Genomic DNA, 23021 nt, shown 5'->3' with positions numbered 1-23021 from the left:
AGTAGTACTTTCAAGTATTTTTACTAAAGTATTTTATTTTGGTATCTGTACTTTACTATTTATATTTTTGACTTCTTTTACTTCACTACATTCCTAAAGAAAATTATGTACTTTTTACCCCATACATTTTCCCTGTCACCCAAATGTACTTTTTACATTTTGAATGCTTAGCAGGACAGGAAAATTGTCGTCTAATTCACACACTTATCAAGAGAACATCCCTGGTCATCCCTACTGCCTCTGATCTGGCGGACTCACTAAACACATGCTTCGTTTGTAAATTATGTCTGAGTGTTGGAGCATGCCCCTGGCTATCCGTAAATAAAATTAAAATAAGAAAATGATGCAGTCTTGTTTGCTTTATATAAGGAATTTGAAATTATTTATACTTTTACTTTTGATACTTAAGTATATTTAAAACCAAATACTTTTAGACTTTTACTCAAGTAGTATTTTACTGGGTGACTTTCACTTTAGTCATTTTCTATGAAGGTATCTTTACTTTTACTCAAGTATGGAAATTGGGTACTTTTTCCACCACTGGTTATTACAGCAGACGGTATAGATTCATTGTACCATAAAATACACTTTACACAAAATAATATGTTTATGTTTTCAAACTTTATTTATCAGTGCATGAACAGATTATTTCCTCTCACCACCTTATTTTCTCCTCAATTACTTAAAAAAATAATAGAGCGATTTACAATATTTTTTTTTTGAATGAAGGGAAGTATTTATACAGTGCTGTACAATTTATAAACATTTACAACTACCACATAATGTAGAGACAAAAAGGCTGTTCTGTTGAAGCAATGCAAGGCCACATTATTATATAGACACACGTGACATGAACAATAGGATGTAAAAGGGAAACTATATATCACGGTGAAGAGTTAATCAAAATCAGTATCCTTCTCTAAGATTTTATCAAGAGACAATTCAATTCACATTTTGCTACACCACAGGACAAGCAACACTGACTAATCTATTTGTCAATAGCTTTTAATTTAATTTCCATATATTGTGAGTGCATAATTCAATACAGTATGGAGTCCCTTGTTTTCCATGGTTGCTAGGAAGAGAAGACTGCTTTGTTTAACAGACTTTAAGCTGGACACACAAACGTAGGGTCTTAGTAGATATTTTTCAAAGCTGCTACATAATCGATGCCCTAAAACAGAGTAGGCTATATCATAACAATTGTTTAAATTATGTTATGTTGTAAAGTCCTGACACTCAGGTTTCAGGGATTCTGATTCTGACAGTTTCTTTACTTCCTCCAGGAGAGGGCACTATAGTCTAAAGTGTATCAGAATATACCAGGATATGTTTGGTATTACCTGGGTATTACTGTAGTCTTTAGATTTATTGAATATTAACATCTTGGACTGGCGTACAATTGAAAGCACATTTTGATGAAAAACTGTGGTGTCACAAAAATGCAAAGGTCTCACCTTTTAATTTCAATCTGTTTATACAGCTGATTTACCCCCACATTTAGATTAGGAAACGCCTTGCTAAATAATACACATTAGATAACGTACAGTCAAAGCTACAGCAATATCTAAAATACATACCTGTCAGCTTGTAGTGTACACATTTAGCCAGAGGACCTTAAATAGCTGCATACAATAAACAACATCACGGATTAAGGATGGAATAGGCTGGGAACGGGCTGGGAATGGATAGAAATAGAATGTCTAGGGATCATATACTGACAAACACAATTATCTAGTAGTCCATATGTAATTTACATGGCTCATCCAACATGGCGGCACAGTTAAATTGATGCATATGTAATGTAATGTACACTAGAACACAGTAGTCATGAGCAATATTTGTATTCCCACAGGTGTCTATGTGGCTAAAAAACAAATGTACATCTTCAGTGGTTATGTCTCTTCTACACATTCTATTTCTATGCTTAGCTCACTACATCAAAATATAGTGTATGGATACGTAGATAGTATATATATATTCTTTGTCATATTTAATCTCAATAAATTACAATATGCTTCATAATAAACACACGTGTAGCAGTAAGTAAACAACATACCTAACCACAAGTGTATGGTCTTCAGATAGATATGCATATAAAGCTTTGTCCTAATGATCTAAAATCTACTGCAAAGCTGATAATAACAGCGATTCAGAGTCTACACAGAGAGCATGTCTGGACTGGATATGGACAGAAAATGATTGAAAACCCAACCCCCTTCATCTCCCAGTGACTTAAGGAGTAATCACCATCACCTCTTTATATATCCATCAGGGACATAGCAGTGGATCAATCCCACGAGGAACACAAAACGCTGAGTGAATGCCTGGATACGAGCCCATCTTTTAAACCTTCATACAGAGTGACAAACAGCATCCTTCATCAAAGCCTCCTTTCATTACCTACAAAAGAGTTTCACAGAAAGGATGATACATGACATGAACCAACTCCCTCCCAGCATGTCCGAGTCTCTGATTGGCACAAAACAGATTGTACTTCACATCCTCCAGATCTTCAGACAGGCACCCACCGCCACTGCAGAGCCATAAACTGTCTGCACTTTGAACATTAAGACAGCCTGTAGGAAGGTTGGCTGAGGCAAACTGTGAAAATAAGCATTGATATGCAATAGGAGGCAATGTGATTATGAGGAGTAACACAGTGATGCAAAATAACCTCAATCCCCTACAATCCTCATTGGTCCATTCTAAATATCATGTCAATGCAGAACTGTAGAAGCCTTGTTTGTATCTATTATGGACGGGTTAGTCCGTCTACGATACATCAGTTTCCCTCCACGTGAGAGTGGATCTTGGCTGAGCTGGGGACCTTCCATGGTCCTGGGGTGATGGTGGCCGATTTCTTACTGCCAGGGTTCCCGTTACATGTGTGCTCCTGGCTAGCAGCACTACTGGTGTCCCTCTGATTCTCCTCCTCCGCTGCCTCTCTGTGTTTCCTCTCTCTTCCCTCTCTCTGACCTCCCTCTCTACGATTCAGGGTTCCGCCCTCAGAGTCTGGCCATGCATTCTCCCTCTGTGTCTGGGAGTGGGATCTATGAGGCTCTGCTCCCCTGTCTTTCCTGTGGCGATCGCTGGTTCCCGAACTTCCGGTCTCCCTCTCCTGTCTGCGAGTGGGGTCCTCCTCCTTACTTCTCCTCTCTCTCCCCTGCGTGCCCTCTCCAGAGGCAGGGTTGGAGCTGGGATGCTGCTGCCCTCCAGAGCGCCTCTGACCCTCATCCTGGCCCTTCGAGGGCTGCCTGGAGACTCCTGCGTCTGGATCCCTCCTAGGGGTAGTCTTCCTGGGGCTGGAAGAGCGTCCCTCTCTGCCCTCCCGGCCCTCTCTCTGGCCGTGGCTGTGGGCCTTCCTCTCCCTTCTTAGGTCTCCCTCCAAAGACCCGTTCTTATTTTCAACAGTCCCTGCCTGGCCTCGGTCTCCTCTGTCTGTTTTCCTGGGGCTCTGGGAGCGCTCCTTGGTATCAGCCCGGGCTTTGGTGGCTCTCTTGGGGCTAGCATGCTTGTTGCTGTGGGACATGATGGAGTCACTCTTCTTGGGGAGGGTGTTGGGACTGGTGCGTCCCCTGTGGTGGTGAGGCTGCTGCCCTCTGGCCTTGTTGGGCTCCAGCAGCCTTGAGGGGGAGGGGGCAGCGGCAGCGGACGTGTCCCAGTCAGAGGGCTCCTCGGGGGCAGTGGTGTTGGCGGAGGAGGGCGGGGACAGCTCAGAGGTGGACAGGGAGATGGAGGATGGAGAAGCGGGGAATGACTGCTCATCGGATGCAGAGAGTCTTGGAAAGCTTGAGGGTGAAATGTTCACTTTCTCCTTCATACCTGGAATAAAGGCATTGAGAGAGTCATAGTGAGTGAGAAATGAAATGGTTTCACCTCTCGCTAGCTGAGAGAAAGAAAAAAAACAGATTGTGATATTGAAGCAGATTGGAAAGACAGTAGTTATATTAGTCTGGGATATATATTGTATATTCAATATGTGAAGGTGGTGAAGCATCTTTAAATCTCTTAAAATAAGTGTACATATAAAACAATTAATTTCTTACTCTATCTTTCCATTATAACTTTTCAAATATGAGCTTTTGAGTCAAATAGACAATATGAATCTGAGATATGTATCAGTGGAGGCCAGTGACATCAAAGGGAGGTAGGTGCAAGGTTTTCTCCACAGTCACACGGCTGACATTTCAATTTCCTTCTAGAGCTGATAAGAGTAGCGCTGGCATGATTGAGAGAGCAGAAATGTAGCGGAGAACCAGCAAGTGAGATGGACTTAGTGGAGCTGAAATGGGTTTTTCGATTTCTATGAGGAACAACTCATAGAAATCCATTCTTCTTAATCTCAAGACAGGAGAGAGTTGATACCGGTGAACGCACACACATCTTTTTAACATTTGCCCTCCTTCCATTGATCAATATCTAGTTAACGACTTTCTCCTGGTCTCAATCATTGTGATGTTGTGTGCGTTCAGTGATGTTGTGTTTGGGTTCAGTAATAACCTTAAAACAACCTCAGGGGCTCTAGAGCCACTTCCTGCTCCAGCATGGAACTCAGGCCCCAATTCAATCAATTGCAGATAAAGGAAAAACTGCAGTTTCACTCAGAATGCCAACTCTGTATTTTAAGGACATGATTGGTTTTGTCCTTGAGAAAAACAACTTGTGGCATGTGTCTTTTCATGCTAAACACCTCTAGTACCGCATTAACATTCAGAGTGAACCTGTACTCTAGTGCAATTTCCTTTATCTGTGATTGATTGAATTGAGGCCTTAGTTAGTAAACTTGTTTCCCCGGAGCCACTGCCTCCGTTCAGACCACCTCCTACAGGTTACAGCTAGAGTAGCTCTCATCCTACGAGGCCTTATCTGGGCATAGGGCTGTTATGATAGGAGCTGTCCAGTTCTGATTGAGGGGGCAAGGAGGAGAGAGACAGAAGCTGATTTTAAAAGGAGAGAACAGAGGCAAAGAGGAGGAGTGAGGAGTACGAGGTGGTTTACCAAGGTTATTAGGGACAGACCAAGAAAAGCAGTGAGGCCACTAGTGATGCTCTGGTTTCATGTAGAAGCACAGGGTGGAGGAAGAAGGGTTCACACCTACAGGGAGGAAGAAAAGAGAGAGAACAGTGCCAGGACAGCCAGACAGAGTTAGAGCCAGATAGATAGAGCGGTATAATGCGAGAGAAAGAGAGACGCCTGCAACAGCCTTCACATGCAAGAAAGGGAGGTATGGTCATTGATAAGTACTGTAAATGCTTGGTTATATTCTGTGTGTGTGTGTGTGTGTGTTTATTTTTTTATTTTATTTCACCTTTATTTAACCAGGTAAACCAGTTGAGAACAAGTTCTCATTTACAACTGCGACCTGGCCAAGATAAAGCATAGCAGTGCGATAAAAACAACAACACAGAGTTACATATGGGGTAAAACAAAACAAAAATCAAAAAAATACAACAGAAATACAATTAATATACAGTGTGCAAATTTAGCAAGTTATGGAGGTAAGGCAATAAAATAGGCTATAGTGCAAAATAATTACAATTTAGTATTAACACTGGAATGATGTGCAAGAGATGATGTGCAAATAGAGATACTGGGGTACAGATGAGCAAAATAAATAACAATATAGGGATGAGGTAGTTGGGCGGGCTAATTTCAGATGGGCTGTGTACAGGTGCAGTGATCGGTAAGGTGCTCTGACAACTGATGCCTAAAGTTAGTGAGGGAGATAAGCGTCTCCAGCTTCAGAGATTTTTGCAGTTTGTTCCAGTCATTGGCAGCAGAGAACTGGAAGGAATTGCGGCCAAAGGAGGTGTTGGCTTTGGGGATGACCAGTGAGATATACCCGCTGGAGCGCAGACTACGGGTGGGTGTTGCTATGGTGACCAATGAGCTAAGATAAGGCGGGATTTGCCTAGCAGTGATTTATAGATGGCCTGGAGCCAGTGGGTTTGGCGACGAATATGTAGTGAGGACCAGCCAACAAGAGCGTACAGGTCACAGTGGTGGGTATTATATGGGGCTTTGGAGACAAACGGATGGCACTGTGATAGACAACATCCAATTTGCTGAGTAGAGTGTTGGAGGCTATTTTGTAAATGACATCGCCGAAGTCAAGGATCGGTAGGATAGTCAGTTTTACAAGGGCATGTTTGGCAGCATGAGTGAAGGAGGCTTTGTTGCGAAATAGGAAACCGATTCTAGATTTAACTTTGTGTGTGTGTGTGTGTGTGTTGGAAGCAGTAGTAATAGTGTTTGAGCAGTAGTAACGTGTTGAGTCCCTAGAAGTAGAATAAATAGTATTCTAGAAATAGAATAGTATTCTAGAAATATAACTAGAAATACTAGAATGGACACATTCTAATTCTATGGTTAGTCCATGGTCAGTCTTCTATGCGTATGTGTATCTTAAGCAGTAGTAACAGTGTCTGAGTAGGCTGTGAGTTGAGTTCAGATATGGTTGAGAACATGGTCACTCTTCTAGGTGTGTTTGAGTAGAGTATTCGTCCTATTGAGTCCGAGGTCACTCACTGGGGTCGGGGACCCGGCCCAGGCCAGGTCTGAGGAGCAGCAGGACCTTGGTGCCCCCAGCCTGGATCAGCTCGATGGCCCGGGTGTGTGTGATGCCCTGGGTGGGCTCACCATTGATCTCCACAATCTGATCTCCAACCTGTGGTAACAACACACATGACATTACAGTACAAACGGGCTAAATGAGTCAAACAAATTCTCTCTCATAGACGTCTTTCATCACACATGTAGTTCTGTACCCATTCTCATAGAGAGAACAGAAGAAGCCACCATCTATGAGAGCAGGTATTAATGCCCTGGGTTGACTCACGTGTATCCTGCCGTCCTTCAGTGCAGGGCCCTCCTCCGCCAGTCTCAGAATGAACAGGCCCATATTGTACTCCTTCCCTCCCCGCAGACTGAAGCCAAAACCCCGCTGGCCTCGCTCCAGCTCCACGTGGAAACAGCCCTGATACAGAGAAAATATACATCTCTATCACGTACAATTCAGTTATTCAGCTAACGTGTAGCTATTATGTCATGTTTATGTGGTAATAGATGTGTAATGCATGCTTTATGATATTCAGGTACCCAATATTGTTCCCCATGGGTATGAAAACATAACCACAAACACAGCAATAAACACACTAACACACACAGGGTTTGACTGTTTATCGCCATAGCCTCACCTGCTTGGGGCCTGAGGTGATGAGTTGTCCCATCTCGCTGGGTGGAAGGGACTTATACTCCAGAGGGTCTCCATTCCTAAACAGTCACAGACAAAACATCACAGTGTCAGTGTACTTAGCAACTACAGTACCAGACAGGTTTCTTCCTTCACAAGGTTTTTAGTGTCTCTTTCCTTCAGTATGATTATACAGTGTGGGGTTAATGGGTATATGCTATAATTCTTCTGAAGAGACAAGCTGCTTGTTCTGTAAACTAAAGTAACTGACGCTTCCAGCAGACTTCAATGCTTTACAAAGCTCATTATAATCCTCTGTGGGAGTTGAGCGTCAGTGATATTAAAGAGTCTTCTTAACAGTGTGCTTTCCCTGACTGGCTGTGTCTACGGGGAGAGTTTACATACTTAAGACTGCCGAGCCAACAGCCTCCCTCTCAAGCTCTCCTTATTTACAGAGACCTGCCTGACCCTAGCCATGTGTTAGAGATTACTGAGAAGGAGGAATGGTTTGACTTGATTAGAGAAGAGGAGAGTAAAGGGAAATGAGGAGAGATCCAGGGTGAAACCACACGGTGAGCAGAGCAGAAAGAAAGAGAGAGAGAAGGGGAGACAGAGAGAGAGAACAGGGTTCGGGGAGGCGAGGGGAATTATGGGTGCTGTAGTAATGGATGAAGTCTGACAGGTAATCTGGTTTAAACAGGAAGATCAAAGACTCCCGAGTGGCACAGCGGTCTAAGGCACTGCATCTCAGTGCTTGAGGCGTCACTACAGACCCCCTGGTTCGATTCCAGGCTGTATCACATCCGGCCGTGATTGGGAGTCCCATAGGGCGGCGCACAATTGGCCCAGCGTCGTCCGGGTTTGGCCGGTGTAGGCAGTCATTGTAAATAAGAATTTGTTCTTAACTGACTTGCCTAGTTAAATAAAGGTTAAATAAAAAAATAATAAAAAAAGACAGAGTGCAGCCAAACCACCCTCTGTTAATCCTTCTCTTTCCTTCTCTCCTCTTTAGGATGGGCCATGTAGCGGTGTGTGTGTGTCCACTTCTGTACCTGTCAGTGTGGCTGGCAGGCTGCTGGCCCATAGCTCTGTGCTGTGCTGCAGGGCTCTGCTTGGCTGAACTGGTTCCAGATGCAGGACCACTATTCTCTAAAAGAACACACAGAAGACTTTCAGTATGGAATGTCATGCACACTAGCACTTCATCCTCTCCAGTCACAGTCATCTCAACTCCATCCCATTCCTCTTTCACTTCTAACAATATCAAAAGAACAAAAAACAGAAAATGCAAGACTAATAAACTTAGTAGTTCCACAGTAAACATAAACAAAAAGACTACAGAAACCCATATCAAGTAGGACTCTATATCCCAGAGTTCAGTGTGTCTGTGGAAGTTCATACCATCCTCCGGCACCACAGTGAGGGTGACAGTGTTGCCAGCCTCCTTGATGAGCTGGACGATGTCGTTGTGGGACAGTTCCATGATGGACTGGGAGTTGACCGCTGAGATACGGTCGCCTACCTTCAGCTGACCGTTACGGTCCGTGGGGCTGCCCTCGATGATGCGGCCAATCTTGTGAGGGATAACTAAAGCGTGAGAGCGAGAGAAAGAGATGACAGGACAATTTAGCTCAGCTCTGTCAGGTACAGTGCAGATGTTGCTTGTGAGGCAGTAATTGTTTTTTATTGTATTACCAACCTGGTTCTTTATTGTACCAAAGCAGTATTCAATAAAGCTAAATAAAGCTGTAATACTCCTTTTTTTTACGTTATCAACAAAACACAATTTGAGAGACTCTTTGTATTGACGTTTATCATCTCCCTCATAGGAAGTATTTTATGTTCTATATTTGAGTGATTTATCCTCATTCCTCCATGCCTCCGGTCTGCGTTTGTACTTCAGTGTACCATTGTACTGACTGCACTGCTTAGGAAACCACTACTCTGCCAGACAGACAAACAAACTCCAGTACTGCATGACTGAGCCATGAGAGGAGAGAAAGTAAGAAAGAAAGAAAGAAAGAAAGAAAGAAAGAAAGAAAGAAAGAAAGAAAGAAAGAAAGAAAGAAAGAAAGAAAGAAAGAAAGAAAGAAAGAAAGAAAGAGAGAGAGAGAGAGAGAGAGAGAGAGAGAGAGAAAAGAAAGGTAGAAGCTGAGAGCGAGACAGAACGGGAGAGAGAGCAAGGGTCATGTGGTCCTCTGTAGCTCAGCTGGTAGAGCACGGCGCTTGTAACGCCAAGGTAGTGGGTTCGATCCCCGGGACCACCCATACACAAAAATGTATGCACGCATGACTAAGTCGCTTTGGATAAAAGCGTCTGCTAAATGGCATATTATTATTATTATTGCCGTTCTCTGTGAGTTGAACAATCGGTAATATGCTTGGAAAGACCAATTGTGCAAAAAAGGCTACTTTCTGCTCCTTCGAACAAGAGAAGAATAACTACTTGAAATGGGCGGCATTGAGAAGTGTCTAGGTATTGTGACAGAGGAATAGAAGCTCGGACACAAACAAATATAGCCAAAACAGTTTATGCTTGTGTCAACGTCCAAAGAACACAACCCATACAGAGTTCCAAACCATTCCCTCCGCTAGCCCTAGTCTACAAGCTATCAGACTAGCTGAGCTGAACGTTCTATGATATGATGCTCTCTCTTTCTTACCTCCGGGAGGAGGCTTGTTCTTGGAGGTAAGAATCACGAAGCCGAAGCCTTCGTTGTCTTTTCGTTGCAGGGTGACGTTGTAGCACTCTGGGTGTTGGGGGGAGCTGGCCGTAGGGACCTCGATGCGGGGCAGCTTGGGAGAGCCGTTAACCAGGGCAGGAGACACCTTCTTCTGACCACCACCAACGTCCTCCTCTCTACTCCCCTCTGATCACACACAGGGAGGAATAGTTTTATATGGGTTCATTTGGGGTAGCTTACCGTTTACATTTGAATCACCTAATTTTTACGTTGTTTATGGTCTCTCACAGCCATTCATATGAAAGCTCAAGGGAATGCTCAGTTTATGCCACCACATTATTCCTTTAGATTGATCCAATGTCATTCCAGTGCTCATTTTAAAATGAACCCCACAATCACTGTATTGAAAGACTATCTGATGTGTGTATGGCATATCTGAACTGAGCACAGAATAGGAAATCAATATTTGGAGTGAAAATCTTTGTCAAGTCTTGATTTCAACCACAAAGCTTTGATGATTGATGCTTAATTTTTCCAGTTCAACCATGTCTGTCATTACAATACATCAAATCCAATTTCAAAAGTGTCTTCTCTAGTCATTGAAGCTTATTTGTGTGTGTAAACAAAGCTGCGTACAGCAGGGGCTTCAGTCTGTCTGTCCGTCAAAACATAACAGACCAGAACAGAACAGCACTCTTCTTGTTTTCTGTTTGTTATGTAAATCATCTCCCCCGACTGGATCTGACGTCTACAGCACTTCTCACAACTATCGTCACTTTTAGAAGAGTTGCATAAACACTCAAAAACTATTTCTCTGTTTCTGTCTGCCTCTAATTTCTCCATCTCTCACACATACCTGTGTGAGCCAGTTTCCTGCGGACTGTCAGCATGACCTGTCCGTTGCGGGCAGCGTTGGTCATCAGCTCCAGCACCTGCTTGTGAGATTTGCCCTTTACTGGTACCCCGTCGATACACATGAGCTCATCACCTGCCCGGAGACGCCCGTCCTTCTCTGCCGCGCCCAGGGGCACGATAGCACCAATGTACACCTGGAGCCAGGGAACAGAGGAAGGCATGATGAGATTTATCTAACCCACTCAAACACAGGGGGATAACTTTAACCAGATTTCAAGCCAGTTTCCCAGACCCAGATTAAGCATACACATGGACTAAAAATCACGGTCAATGGCGGTAACCCATTTAAACCACTAGGCTTCATCTGGGACCGGGTAAGCAGCCCACAGTGTTCCCAGAGTGTTAATGCTGGCTGAACCAGGATTGAGCAGCAGTCTCTCTGGGAGGGTACTTACGGGCTGATCTGGCCCCTCCCCGCCTAAAACGCGGAAACCAAAGCCTGACTCCTGGTTCCTCTTTATGAACACATCTAGGTCCTTGGTGTTGGGGGCTGGATGGGGAAGAGGAGGGAAAGGAGAAGGAGGAACAAGACCGACACATTCTATGTTCAGTAATTATTAGAACAATGAGTCAAGAAGAGTGATGTGTGAGACTGGCTAGGGACTGTACTGTTTGTACTGTATACTCACGTTTGCTGTCCAGCAGGGCCTTGGACTTGAGGTAGAGTTCTGACGGGTCAGGTTTGGGGGAGGCTGAGCGCATGGTGTTGGGGGGGAAGGGAAGGGGCTGGCGGGCCGGGGTCAGGGATGGCTCTGGGGGGCTGAGGGTCTCCGTGCTGGTGGTCTTCTCCTTCTCCTGTCTCTCCTGCCTCTGCTGCGACATGGGAGCAGTGCACTGCAACACAACAAACAAGATTCTTAAATTAAACTATCTATTTTACATCAATTTAAAAAATTTGACAGTACAGAATAATCTATAACTCAGACACTTACGGGTAATAGCGGTGGATTTAGCAAGACAGTGCATGTACTTCTGTACTCCCAAACTACCCTTAGAAGTTTTCCCCTAGTGTCTGCAGTGCTGGCCTTTATTAACACAGTCCCTCATAAAGCTGTAGGAAAATACTTCCACTGAGCCGGAGTCTTCCATTTGGATGTATTATATCTCAATACAAGTCTCTGTTGCTGACCCAGTAGACTCATATACTCTGTTGTAAAGAAGGCTCAACAGAACTGTTGAACATGGCTTTACAGCTTAAACCCTGCTATACAGTACAGCTACTAGCAGCCAGGATGTTAAATAGCTGTTTGCCAGGAGCACATTCACCCACCCGGGTCAGCCGGCTGCCTCCAAAAATAATACCAGTGTGTGTGTGTGTGTGTGTGTGTGTGTGTGTGTGTGTGTGTGTGTGTGTGTGTGTGTGCGCGCCCGTGTGGCTCGTGACAGCTCCCTGAATAATGTACTGCTCTCTACAGCAGACTGCTACTGGCGGGGAAAGAAACTAAGACAAAGTTATATCAGGGCTTGTTTTAATAATTCAACTGCTATCTGGTGTTTAAAAGCCCTGTGTTTCCATTTATGTTCCCAGACCCACTCTACACTCTGAGTATCTGAGTCCCAAATGGCACTATTCCCTACATAGTGCACTACTTTGACCAGAGCCCTATGGGCCCTGGTCAAAAGTGGTAAACTATATAGGGAATAGGGCACCATTTGGGACACAAGTCTCTGATTAGAATCCCCTGTAGAGGCCGTGGGGAGAGTCTCTGGAAGAGAGAGAAGAGAAGGAGAAGGGTAATTAAAAGCATTTATATTAACTTACAGGTTTTAGAGACTTCACAGGAGATGTCTGACCTGGGGAGAGATGGAGAGAGGGAGAGAGAGAAAAACGATGTTATTAGACAGAAAGATGACTCAATACAGTATAATAACAATGTATTATGGAGGACAGGTTCCAGTGCCTTAGGGGGTTATTGTGCTGGAAGTCTGATAGATTATTATACATCTCTATTTCCTCACACTATTGATCTTGCTCTGCTGTAGACTCTACATTCTCTTTCATCATACACCCCTCGCGCCTAAAGGGGGCGTGAGGGGTCAACGGGGGACGGGGGGGCACGGGGGTCAGTCTTGAAAGTTGTAATAGTAGAAGGCACAAGGTGCAATTTTTAAATTGGGTATTTTCAGTCATTGTATACATTAGAGAGCTATTTATAACTTGTCAGAAATGTCCAGATCAACTAGCCCATGTCAGCTAACGTTTTTTAGCTAGGTTTTTTTGTCTATAGATTTTGTAGTAATGTTCGAGTCACTCAAATATCACATGAATACACATCAGACATGGCAAAATGTATAATTGCAAGAAAATTAGCTTTAAAACTGCTAAATGTTCTCTGCACCCCATGACAAAATGTGTAGAATTGCAGAAAATAAGCTTTAAACCTGCAAAATGTTCTCTCCGCCAACAAGAGGGGTGTAAACAGTTTGTGTCATGAACAGTGCTTGTGGCCATAGAAATAGACGTGGGTGCAAGATGTTCCCCAATGCTGGAAGTTTGGGAACCCCTGCCCTACAGAATGAGTAGTGACCATGATCGGAGCCCCATTGCCCCATACATCTCCTTTCCCTGCTCTCCTCTCTGATACTAAAGCCAGCAAGATCATGGTTCAACTTGACCAGTTGGTGGCACTATACTCAAGCATCAGCATGGGAAGGATCTCTGATCTCAACAGAGAAATAGACAGAGGGAAGAGGGATGAGAGAAGATCTATGACATTGTGCCTCGCCATGGGATAACCGTGTACTGTATTATCCACACCTGCTACCACAGTCAGACAGTCTATTCAGAGAAGGGCTCAGCAGTTCGCCCTCATTAAGAGAAGCACAGTGACCATGAAGGGATGACCCAGGGGTGTATATCCATCTGTATGACACACAGCTAGTCACCACCTTTCATTGACCATGTGGGATTGGTGACAATCCACATTGGTATTACCAGTACCGCCTAGGGCAAGCCCCATTATTGCACAGCGGAAGCACCCCGGAGTAGGTGGAGTGCGTGGTGTGGCCAGCCGAGCAGGCAAGTTCCTGTTCCCCCTCTCTGTGCCGGTCAGTGGTGGAGAGCTGATGTTACCCCCTGGTCATAGACCCAGGTTCTACACCTCAGCCCCTAGGTGACCTCAGGTGGCTCTACAGTTAAACACCCCTCCCTTCCTGATAACCCTGCCAGGCCAGGCTGTGGTCTCCTGCCAGCCCCTCCATCAGTCTCCCCTCATCCTTCCCTGGAGGAGTCAACAGCACAACCTGAACCTGCTCCCTCCCCCAGGCCTTCTCACGACAAACAAAATCTCTGGCTGAAAATACTGCATCTTGACTCCTTAGGACCTTTCAGAGCACTGGAGCACACATCACTAGGTGAACATGCTGTATCTTAACTCCTTAGCATTCTTCAGAGCATTGGAGCATACGTTAACACAACGTACAGCATCTTGGCTATTGCGGTGCAGGCAAATGGAAAGAGCTCTTCAGTTTATTCAGTGACAGCATCCCCTTTGAAGTGGTGAGCAGGGCCACTATTACTGTCCTTCGCACAAAATGTCAGACTGCCTCTGTTGGGCTGTCTGCCACTGATTGCTTATCTAACTACAGTTGAAGTCGGAAGTTTACATACACTTAGGTTGGAGTCATTAAAACTCGTTTTTCAACCACTCCACAAATTTCTTGTTAACAAACTATAGTTTTGGCAAGTCGGTTAGGACATCTACTTTGTGCATGACACAAGTAATTTTTCCAACAATTGTTTACAGACAGATTATTTCACTTATAATTTACTGTATCACAATTCCAGTGGGTCAGAAGTTTACATACACTAAGTTGACTGTCCCTTTAAACAGCTTGGAAAATTCCAGAAAATGATGTCATGGCTTTAGAAGCTTCTGATAGGCTAATTTACATCATTTGAGTCAATTGAAGGTGTACCTGTGGATGTATTTCAAGGCCTACCTTCAAACTCAGTGCCTCTTTGCTTGACATCATGGGAAAATCAAAAGAAATCAGCCAAGACCTCAGCCAAAAAATTGTAGACCTCCACAAGTCTGGTTCATCCTTGGGAGCAATTTCCAAACACCTGAAGGTACCACGTTCATCTGTACAAACAATAGTATGCAAGTATAAACACCATGGGACCACGCAGCCGTCATACCGCTCAGGAAGGAGACGCGTTCTGTCTCCTAGAGATTAACATACTTTGGTGCGAAAAGTGCAAATAAATCCCAGAACAACAGCAAAGGACCTTGTGAAGATGCTGGAGGAAACAGGTACAAAAGTATCTATATCCACAGTAAAACAAGTCTTATATCGACATAACCTGAAAGGCCGCTCAGCAAGGAAGAAGCCACTGCTCCAAAACCACCATAAAAAATCCAGACTATGGTTTGCAACTGCACATGGGGACAAAGATCGTACGTTTTGGAGAAATTTCCTCTGGTCTGATGAAACAAAAATAGAACTGTTTGGCCATAATGACCATCGTTATGTTTGGAGGAAAAAGGGGGTTGCTTGCAAGCCGAAGAACACCATCACAACCGTGGAACACGGAGGTGGTAGCATCATGCTGTGGGGGTGCTTTGCTACAGGAGGGACTTGTGCACTTCACAAAATAGATGGCATCATGAGGAAGGAAAATTATGTGGATATATTGAAGCAACATCTCAAGACATCAGTCAGGAAGTTAAAGCTTGGTCGCAAATGGGTCTTCCAAATGGACAATGACCCCAAGCATACTTCCAAAGTTGTGGCAAAATGGCTTAAGGACAACAATGTCAAGGTATTGGATTGGCCATCACAAAGCCCTGACCTCAATCCTATAGACAATTTGTAGGCAGAACTGAAAAAGCGTGTGCGAGCAAGGAGGCCTACAAACCTGACTCAGTTACACCAGCTCTGTCAGGAGGAATGGGCCAAAATTCACCCAACTTATTGTGGGAAGCTTGTGGAAGTCTACCCGAAACGTTTGACCCAAGTTAAACAATTTAAAGGCAATGCTATCCAATACTAATTGAGTGTATGTAAACTTCTGACCCACTGGGAATGTGATGAAAGAAATAAAAGCTGAAATAAATCATTCTCTCTACTATTATTCTGACATTTCACATTCTTAAAATAAAGTGGTGATGCTAACTGACCTAAGACAGGGAATTTTTACTAGGATTAAATGTCAGGAATTGTGAAAAACTGAGTTTATATGTATTTGTCTAAGGTGTATGTAAACATCCGACTTCCAAATGTACCTAGCCAAATACTAGAGTTGTTTGAATCTAACTCCCACTGGCATCCCCTCCTCCTCACCTTTCTGGTCAAGGTATCATATTCACAGCCCCACTATTACGGCTCTCTGAGCCTGCCTGCTTGTATGCAGAGGTGCAAATGGGAAATGGATAGTGGATGGATAGTGGGATAGACGAGCATGAAATTGCTTTATTAAACGGTGGCTGGCTCTGGGGCTGGCCTTTGGGAGGGCTGGCTGCTGAGGAGCTGAACGGCCATCTAATGGACTTCCTCTAGGAACTACTATTACTACGTCTTCACAGCCGCATGACCCTGTCACACTAAAGTCATGGCATCACTAAAGGTGGCAGTGTACAGTTTAGTCTCGCAGCTCCTCTGAACCCCAGTATGTTGACTGTGATGAAGGCATGCAACACCTCCTATGTCCTCCTATCACCTCATCCTACCACCTCCTATGTAGCGCTTCCTATCCCCTCCTTTCTATCTCCTCCTATCTATCACCTCCTATCACCTCCTCCCATCTCCTCCTACCATCCCCTCTCTCTCACCTCCTCTGAGTACAAGGACGTTGACCTCGCTGCCCACCGGCAGGTCTTTGAGGATGTCCACCACCTGGGAGTGACTCAGTGTCTGGACGTTCTGACGGTTGATCTCCTTGATAACATCACCCTTCAGCAGACCACGGCACCACTGGGCATCCAGGATCATCTTCACCTGAAATTACATTCGATTAGGTTAGATTAGATTCAGTTAGGCTATATTACATTAGATTAAATTTCTTATCCTCCGAAAAGTAAATTCGGTAACTCTTAACGGACACATTCATTATGTATACATATATAAAGTCTTTGCAACAGCTACTGCTACATAAGGCATTAATATAACATTCGTCATACATAAGGGGAGCTATAGTAAAGTGTTGCCGGAAATCATTTTTCCAGACATAAAACAAAACCAACAACTCATCACCCATATATGTTACCTTCTGGCCCAGGGGGCAGTCTGCGATGGCAAAGCCAAACCCTCCCGGCCCCTTCACTAGGGGCACGCCCACCAGCTCCGGCTGCAGCAGCGTGGGGTCTGGACCCTCAGGGTAGTGGCGCCCCCCGTTGGTCATGGTTGGGACTGCAGTTGCGGTGGTCTGTCAATCAATCAACCAAAATCTATTTATAAAGGCCCTTTTTAAATCAGCATTTGTCACAAAGTGCTTTTAGAGAAACCCAGCCTAGACCCCTAACAGCAAGCAAAAAAGGAAGCACAGTAGCCAGGAAAAATCCCCAAGAAGGAAGAATCCTAGAGAGGAACCGGGATCAGCGGGGTGGCCGAATTCTCTTCTGACTGTACCTGTCTAGGAAGGGTGCCGTCTGGGCTTGTGATGTAGTGTATGTCCTGGGGGTTGGAGGTGGAAGGTGACGGGGTGGCTTCTGGGGCCAGGGGCAGGGTGGTGGCTACATCCCCTGAGGCATCATCACTTCCGCTGGTGTCCTCAGGCAGGGGGTAGCCACGACACAACACCATGTCCACGTACTGGTTGACTGGGATAGACTGAAACAGCTGAACCACTTCAGCATGGGTCTTCCCCAGGACACACAGCCCGTTGATGTCCACGATCACATCACCTGGTGGAGCGGAGGGAGAGGGAAGACATATCAGCATTGGGTACTGATTGGTACATTCCTAGAATGGGAGTGTGCTATGGTTTAGTCATGACATAGTAACCAGGTTCAGAGCATAGAGTCAATTAAAACCCAATTCAGTTTGGATCATAAACAGCTGCTCTGGGGTTGATGAATGAACAAAGAAGTAAGGTACAGCATAACTCTATTATATTCCCCTCATCAGACATCATTCTAGCCTGGGTTTATTAGCTCAGCTGCTCCCAGACAGATCAATGAAGAGTAGGGGAATATTCTTATCTCCAATCAACCAAAACAAAAGCAGGAAACTCCCTTCACTGCTGGCTAGCTGGGACTCCCCTGAAGGATCCACCCAACACAATCAATAGCTGTTACTAACAAACACATCTAACATTTCACTGTGTTATATACATTCGCTGAACAAACCAAATGAGAGGAGACTGAGATGGAACAACAGCCAATCACTGTCAGGGCAAACACTGGTAATTAAGCCCATACTTCACGTACACACATGCACACACTCTGAAAGACAGAGTTAAGGGCCCTGAGTTAACTATTAACTCAGATATGAGATGGGATTGCTTCAGAGACCCAATGTCCAGATCAAATTACTCTGCATGCTCATTAAAATGACACCACTCTGGCATAAATGACTGCTGCTAGCAGTACACTTAGTATGCATGGTACTACCGTGCTCTAATGCGTTATCCCATGATGCATATTCTGACGGGATTTATATTAGACAATAAACAACTCATTATAACTACCATACATCTGATCTCACGGTCTATAGAATTAATATTCTCCTAAAGCATTCAATGAGCCACTGGCAGGTGTATATCAGTGGTAGTAATGGTTGTTTAGTGAAGACAGCATGGACTATATACTGTATGTCACAACCTGATCCAAGATATATGATCACACTTATAGATAAGCATGCTCGTAATAACCATAGGTATGCAAAGAAGCACAGCCAAGGGACCTATGAAATCTGAAATATATGACTCCACTTCAAATCAGGGCGTTCACCATAACATGTACTGTTATTGAGTTGTGTGTAGCTCAGTTGGTAGAGCATGGCGTTTGCAACACCAGGGTTGTGGGTTCGATTCCCACGGGGGGCCAGTATGAAAAAATGTAGTATGCACTCACTAACTGTAAGTCGCTCTGGATAAGAGCGCCTGCTAAATGACTAAAATGTAAAATGTAATTGATGTGGAGTTTTACTGTCAAGAGGCAGGGTGTGTACCATGAAGATTAACCTTGCTGGTGTGTGTGTGTGTAAGAGTGTGTTTGTGTTTACGTGCGCGTGCGCGTACCACACTCACCAGAGGCCATCTTGTTGTCGTACGCGGCAGGGCCGTCTCGGAGCACGTTCTTCACCTGGAGGAACTCATCATGGCGGTCGCCCCCGATGATGGTGAAGCCAAACCCCTGGGGGCTCTTCCTTAGAGCTGTCCTCAGAATGGAGCCCTGGAGATGGGCTGGGTCCCGCACAAAACCCCTCACACCCACAACAGGCTCATCTGATGGAGAGAGGGAGAGAGAGAGAATGAGAGATGCAAATTGTAGGAGGAAGTACTATCAGCAATTTTATGATAATTATTATGACTGTAATTCAGCTAATTGCTCTCAAATCTTATTGACCGATTGAAGTATTTTACTTGACAAATGAGTGACTATTAATTCCCTGTTTGTTTGTGGCATTATCATCACAAGGCCTGTCAGTGTTGTTCAGCTGCATTGATCTGACAGAGAAACCACGCTAGGCTAGCTGCTAGCGCTAATCCACGATGACAGACGACAGTGACACATCTATGCCGCTATGCTTATTTTAGTCTAATATATCCACATGGGACAACTGTGTGTGTGTGTGTGTGTGTGTGTGTGTGTGTGTGTGTGTGTGTGTGTGTGTGTGTGTGGCAGACAGACACAGATGCATGCTCACAGGCTGTTAGCCATCTGTCCCCTGTATCGTCACAGTGTAGGCTATAGCCACGGTGACAAGACATCTGACAGCTGCACGTCACTCTGATTGTCACTAATTCGACCAACACTCAAATCACATATCAACAGTGTATGGAGGTGTATGCTCAATACAAAATTATAACTAACTCATCACGGCTCTGCCACACAATTGGAAGAGACAATTACTTAGTCATTTTTTTAATAATTAGTTTGTCAGCCACCACTTAAAAATCATAAATGGCTTAAAATTATTAGTATAAATCGAAAAAGGTTTGACAGCAATACCGTATAAAATTCAAGTCAGTTGGGAACAGGTTTTTGATGTCCCACTACCTTAGCATCGGGTCTATGAACGGACATATAAAACAACAATTGACACATAAATTCATTCATTTCAATTTAAGCTATTATATAAAATACTTGCTACAAAAAGAATGCTTAGTATATGGGGCATTGAACAGTCAACCTTGTGCAGACTCTGTGACAAGGAAACAGAATCAATATAAAAAATGTTCTGGTACTGTCAATCGGTGGCTCGCTTTTGGAGTCAGGTCCAGGAATGGTTGTTATGTAATAATATCAGGTTTCAGATGGACCTGCAAACTGTATTGTTATGGGATCTGAGTAAACCAAGATCAGTCAATGGGAAATATCATTATACTCTTGGGTAAAGTATTTACTTTAGGGCAATATCGACAAAAATTTCACAAATAGGAAGGTTCAGGACCCTCGTAAGACATTATAGTAAAATGGAGGGATGTTTTGTAAAAGGAAATAGCAAAATGGCATTATACTGAGAAAGATGGGTTAATCTGTGGATATCGGCGGGTTGGAGTTAAAATCCGAATGAATGGTGATTGGCTGCTGTGGGTGAAAATCCAGCACTTGAAGAAAGAAGAAATTAGGAATATATGTCTAATTATTTAACTACAAGTAAATAGCTGTAAGTAAAAGTAGAATTATTGTTGTCCGTTAGTTTACTCCGATCAGGGTAGGGATGGTAGGGTAGGGGGAAGAAAAGAATAGAGAAAAACATAAAATAAAATAAAATAAGGGAGATTACAAATGGTGCAAACAATTAAATGGATAGAACATACAATCTACACTATATATACAAAAGTATGGGGACACCGCTTCAAATTAGTGGATTCGGCTATTTCACCACACACGTTGCTGACAGGTGTATAAAATCGAGCACACCGCCATGCAATCGCCATAGACAAACATTGGCAGTAGAATGACCTTACTGAAGAGCTCATTGACTTTCAACGTGGCACCGTCATAGGATGCCACCTTTCAGACAAAAGTTAGCAAAATGTCTGCCCTGCTAGAGCTGCCTCGGTCAACTGTAAGTGCTGTTATTGTGAAGTGGAAACGTCTAGGAGCAACAACGTCTCAGCCATGAAGTGGTAGGCCACACAAGCACACAGAACGGGAACGCTGAGTGCTGAAGCGCATAAAAATCGTCTGTCCTCGGTTGCAACACTCACTACCGAGTTCCAAACTGCCTCTGGAAGCAACGTCAGCACAATAACTGTTCGTCTGGAGCGTCATGAAATGGGTTCCCATGGCCGAGCAGCCGCACACAAGCCTAAGATCACCATGCACAATGCCAAGTGTTGGCTGGAGTGTTGTAAAGCTCGCCTCCATTGGACTCTGGAGCAGTGGAAACGCGTTCTCTGGAGTGATGAATCACACTTCACCATCTGGCAGTCTGACGGACTAATCTGGGTTTGGCGGATGCCAGGAGAATGCTACCTGCCCCAATGTATAGTGCCAACTGTAAAGTTTGGGGGAGGAGGAATAATGTACCTTTCCTGTTTCAGCATGACAATGCCCCGGGATCGGTGTGGAAAAACTTGACTGGTCTGCACAGAGCCCTGACCTCAACCTCATCGGGATGAATTGGAACACCGACTGTGAGCCAGGCCTAATCGCCCAACATCAGTGCCCGACCTCACTAATGCTTGTGTGGCTGAATGGAAGCAAGTCCCCGCAGCAATGTTCCAACATCTAGTGGAAAGCCTTCCCAGAAGAGTGGAGCCTGTTATAGCAGCAAAGGGGGGAGTAACTCCATATTAAAGCCCATGAGTTTGTAATGAGATGTTCCCATAGGAGAACACTTTTCGCTTCCAGCTAGATCTCTTTTGGGTTCCATGTAGGACCCGTTGGGTTTTTACATGGAACCCAAAAGGGTTCTACCTGGAACCAAAAACGGTTCTTCAAAGGGTTCTCCTATGGGGACAGCCGAAGAACCCTTTTCGTTTCTAAATAGCACTTTTTTTTTTTTCTAAGAGTGTACAACTGAACAGAGATAGCCTACTACCCTTATACCTAAGCCTGTCAGTGAAAAAGACAAACACACACGCATGACGCACAAAGCAGTGATGCATCCGTTTGGATAAGATCTTGACATTTCAAAGCTTTCAGAGATGTGATAAACTTTCAGCTTGAATTTCCTATGTTATGCCTGCAGGATGGTGCATGGGAAAACATGTCCAGGAGACAAACTGTGTGTGTGTGTACACTAACCACCATAACACAGGGATGGAGGCAAACAGAAAGAGAGCTGACCTCAGTCACGACAACCTGCAGCTGGAGGCTCTCACCATGTGACTGAGACAGGGCGACAGGGGGATGGAGAGAAATAGGAGGGAGAGAGAGAAAGGGAGAGAAAGAGAGAGCGAGGGAGAGAAATAGATAGAGATACAGTGGATAGATAGAGAGACCGAGGATAATCAGCCATGGCCTCAGTCATTTATAGCCCTTGACCTTGGTTTCCATTGGGTGAGTTATGGGCTGTGTTCCCCTCTAGTGTTGCTTCACCCACTGACGGATGGATGGATAGAGGAGAGGTGGGGGTATCAATCTCATTAGGAGGGGTAAAGATATACACCCCCCTCCTCCTCCACTACCCGCCATGTCCTCTACCCGTCAATGTGTCATGGGATTTTGATTTGCATAATTGGATTTTCAGCGCTCAGAGAAAACAGATTATGCTGAGTGTGATTAACATGACATTCTCGCATACCAGCAGTGTCACTGAGCTGTTTGTGTGTGAGAATATATGTGTGTGTATGTGTGTGGAGGAGTCAAGGGGGTGCTACATAGACATGTTAACATAGCCCTGATTATGTCAAGGTAACACAAATGGGGTGGCCTATTTCTCAGGCAGGCCGCTCACTGTGATTCTATGAAATGCCATATCGAGATGATTGTCAGTGCAGGGTAATGATGGTACCCTATATCCCCATACAGCTTCAGCACTGTGGCGACAGACAGCTGCCCCTTTCTCTGAGAGGGAGGTCAGACTGGGGAACCTTGTCAAAACAGCGTTTAAAACCCTCCACGTGGCACCATGCCCCTCCGGCCTACGCTCCGCTCCACTCCGCTGGG

General features: G+C 44.5%; 1 protein-coding gene across 2 annotated transcripts in view; it reads right to left on the bottom strand.

Moving 5' to 3' along the window:
- Positions 1–602: 602 nt before the first annotated feature.
- Positions 603–23021, bottom strand: part of LOC121545742 (membrane-associated guanylate kinase, WW and PDZ domain-containing protein 3) — a 192591-nt gene continuing 170172 nt past the window's right edge. The window contains exons 9-24 of one of the 2 annotated variants that reach the window (XM_041856535.1): positions 18986–19183; positions 17365–17639; positions 17003–17161; positions 16569–16734; positions 12557–12588; positions 11424–11628; positions 11190–11284; positions 10736–10928; positions 9859–10065; positions 8597–8782; positions 8248–8344; positions 7200–7275; positions 6842–6979; positions 6532–6670; positions 5002–5097; positions 3738–3825 (exon numbers count right to left, since the gene is read on the bottom strand). In XM_041856535.1, coding sequence (XP_041712469.1) covers positions 5042–5097; positions 6532–6670; positions 6842–6979; positions 7200–7275; positions 8248–8344; positions 8597–8782; positions 9859–10065; positions 10736–10928; positions 11190–11284; positions 11424–11628; positions 12557–12588; positions 16569–16734; positions 17003–17161; positions 17365–17639; positions 18986–19183 — 2222 coding nt within the window. In that variant the 3' untranslated portion in view covers positions 3738–3825; positions 5002–5041. Of the gene's footprint in view, positions 3826–5001; positions 5098–6531; positions 6671–6841; positions 6980–7199; positions 7276–8247; positions 8345–8596; positions 8783–9858; positions 10066–10735; positions 10929–11189; positions 11285–11423; positions 11629–12556; positions 12589–16568; positions 16735–17002; positions 17162–17364; positions 17640–18985; positions 19184–23021 lie in introns of both variants that reach the window. The other variant, XM_041856534.1, reaches the window with a different exon arrangement.

The sequence above is a fragment of the Coregonus clupeaformis genome, chromosome 30, assembly GCF_020615455.1.
Source record: "Coregonus clupeaformis isolate EN_2021a chromosome 30, ASM2061545v1, whole genome shotgun sequence".
Lineage (NCBI taxonomy): Eukaryota > Metazoa > Chordata > Actinopteri > Salmoniformes > Salmonidae > Coregonus > Coregonus clupeaformis.
Note: the sequence above shows the minus strand (reverse complement) of the source record. Positions and strands in the feature narration are given on the sequence as shown.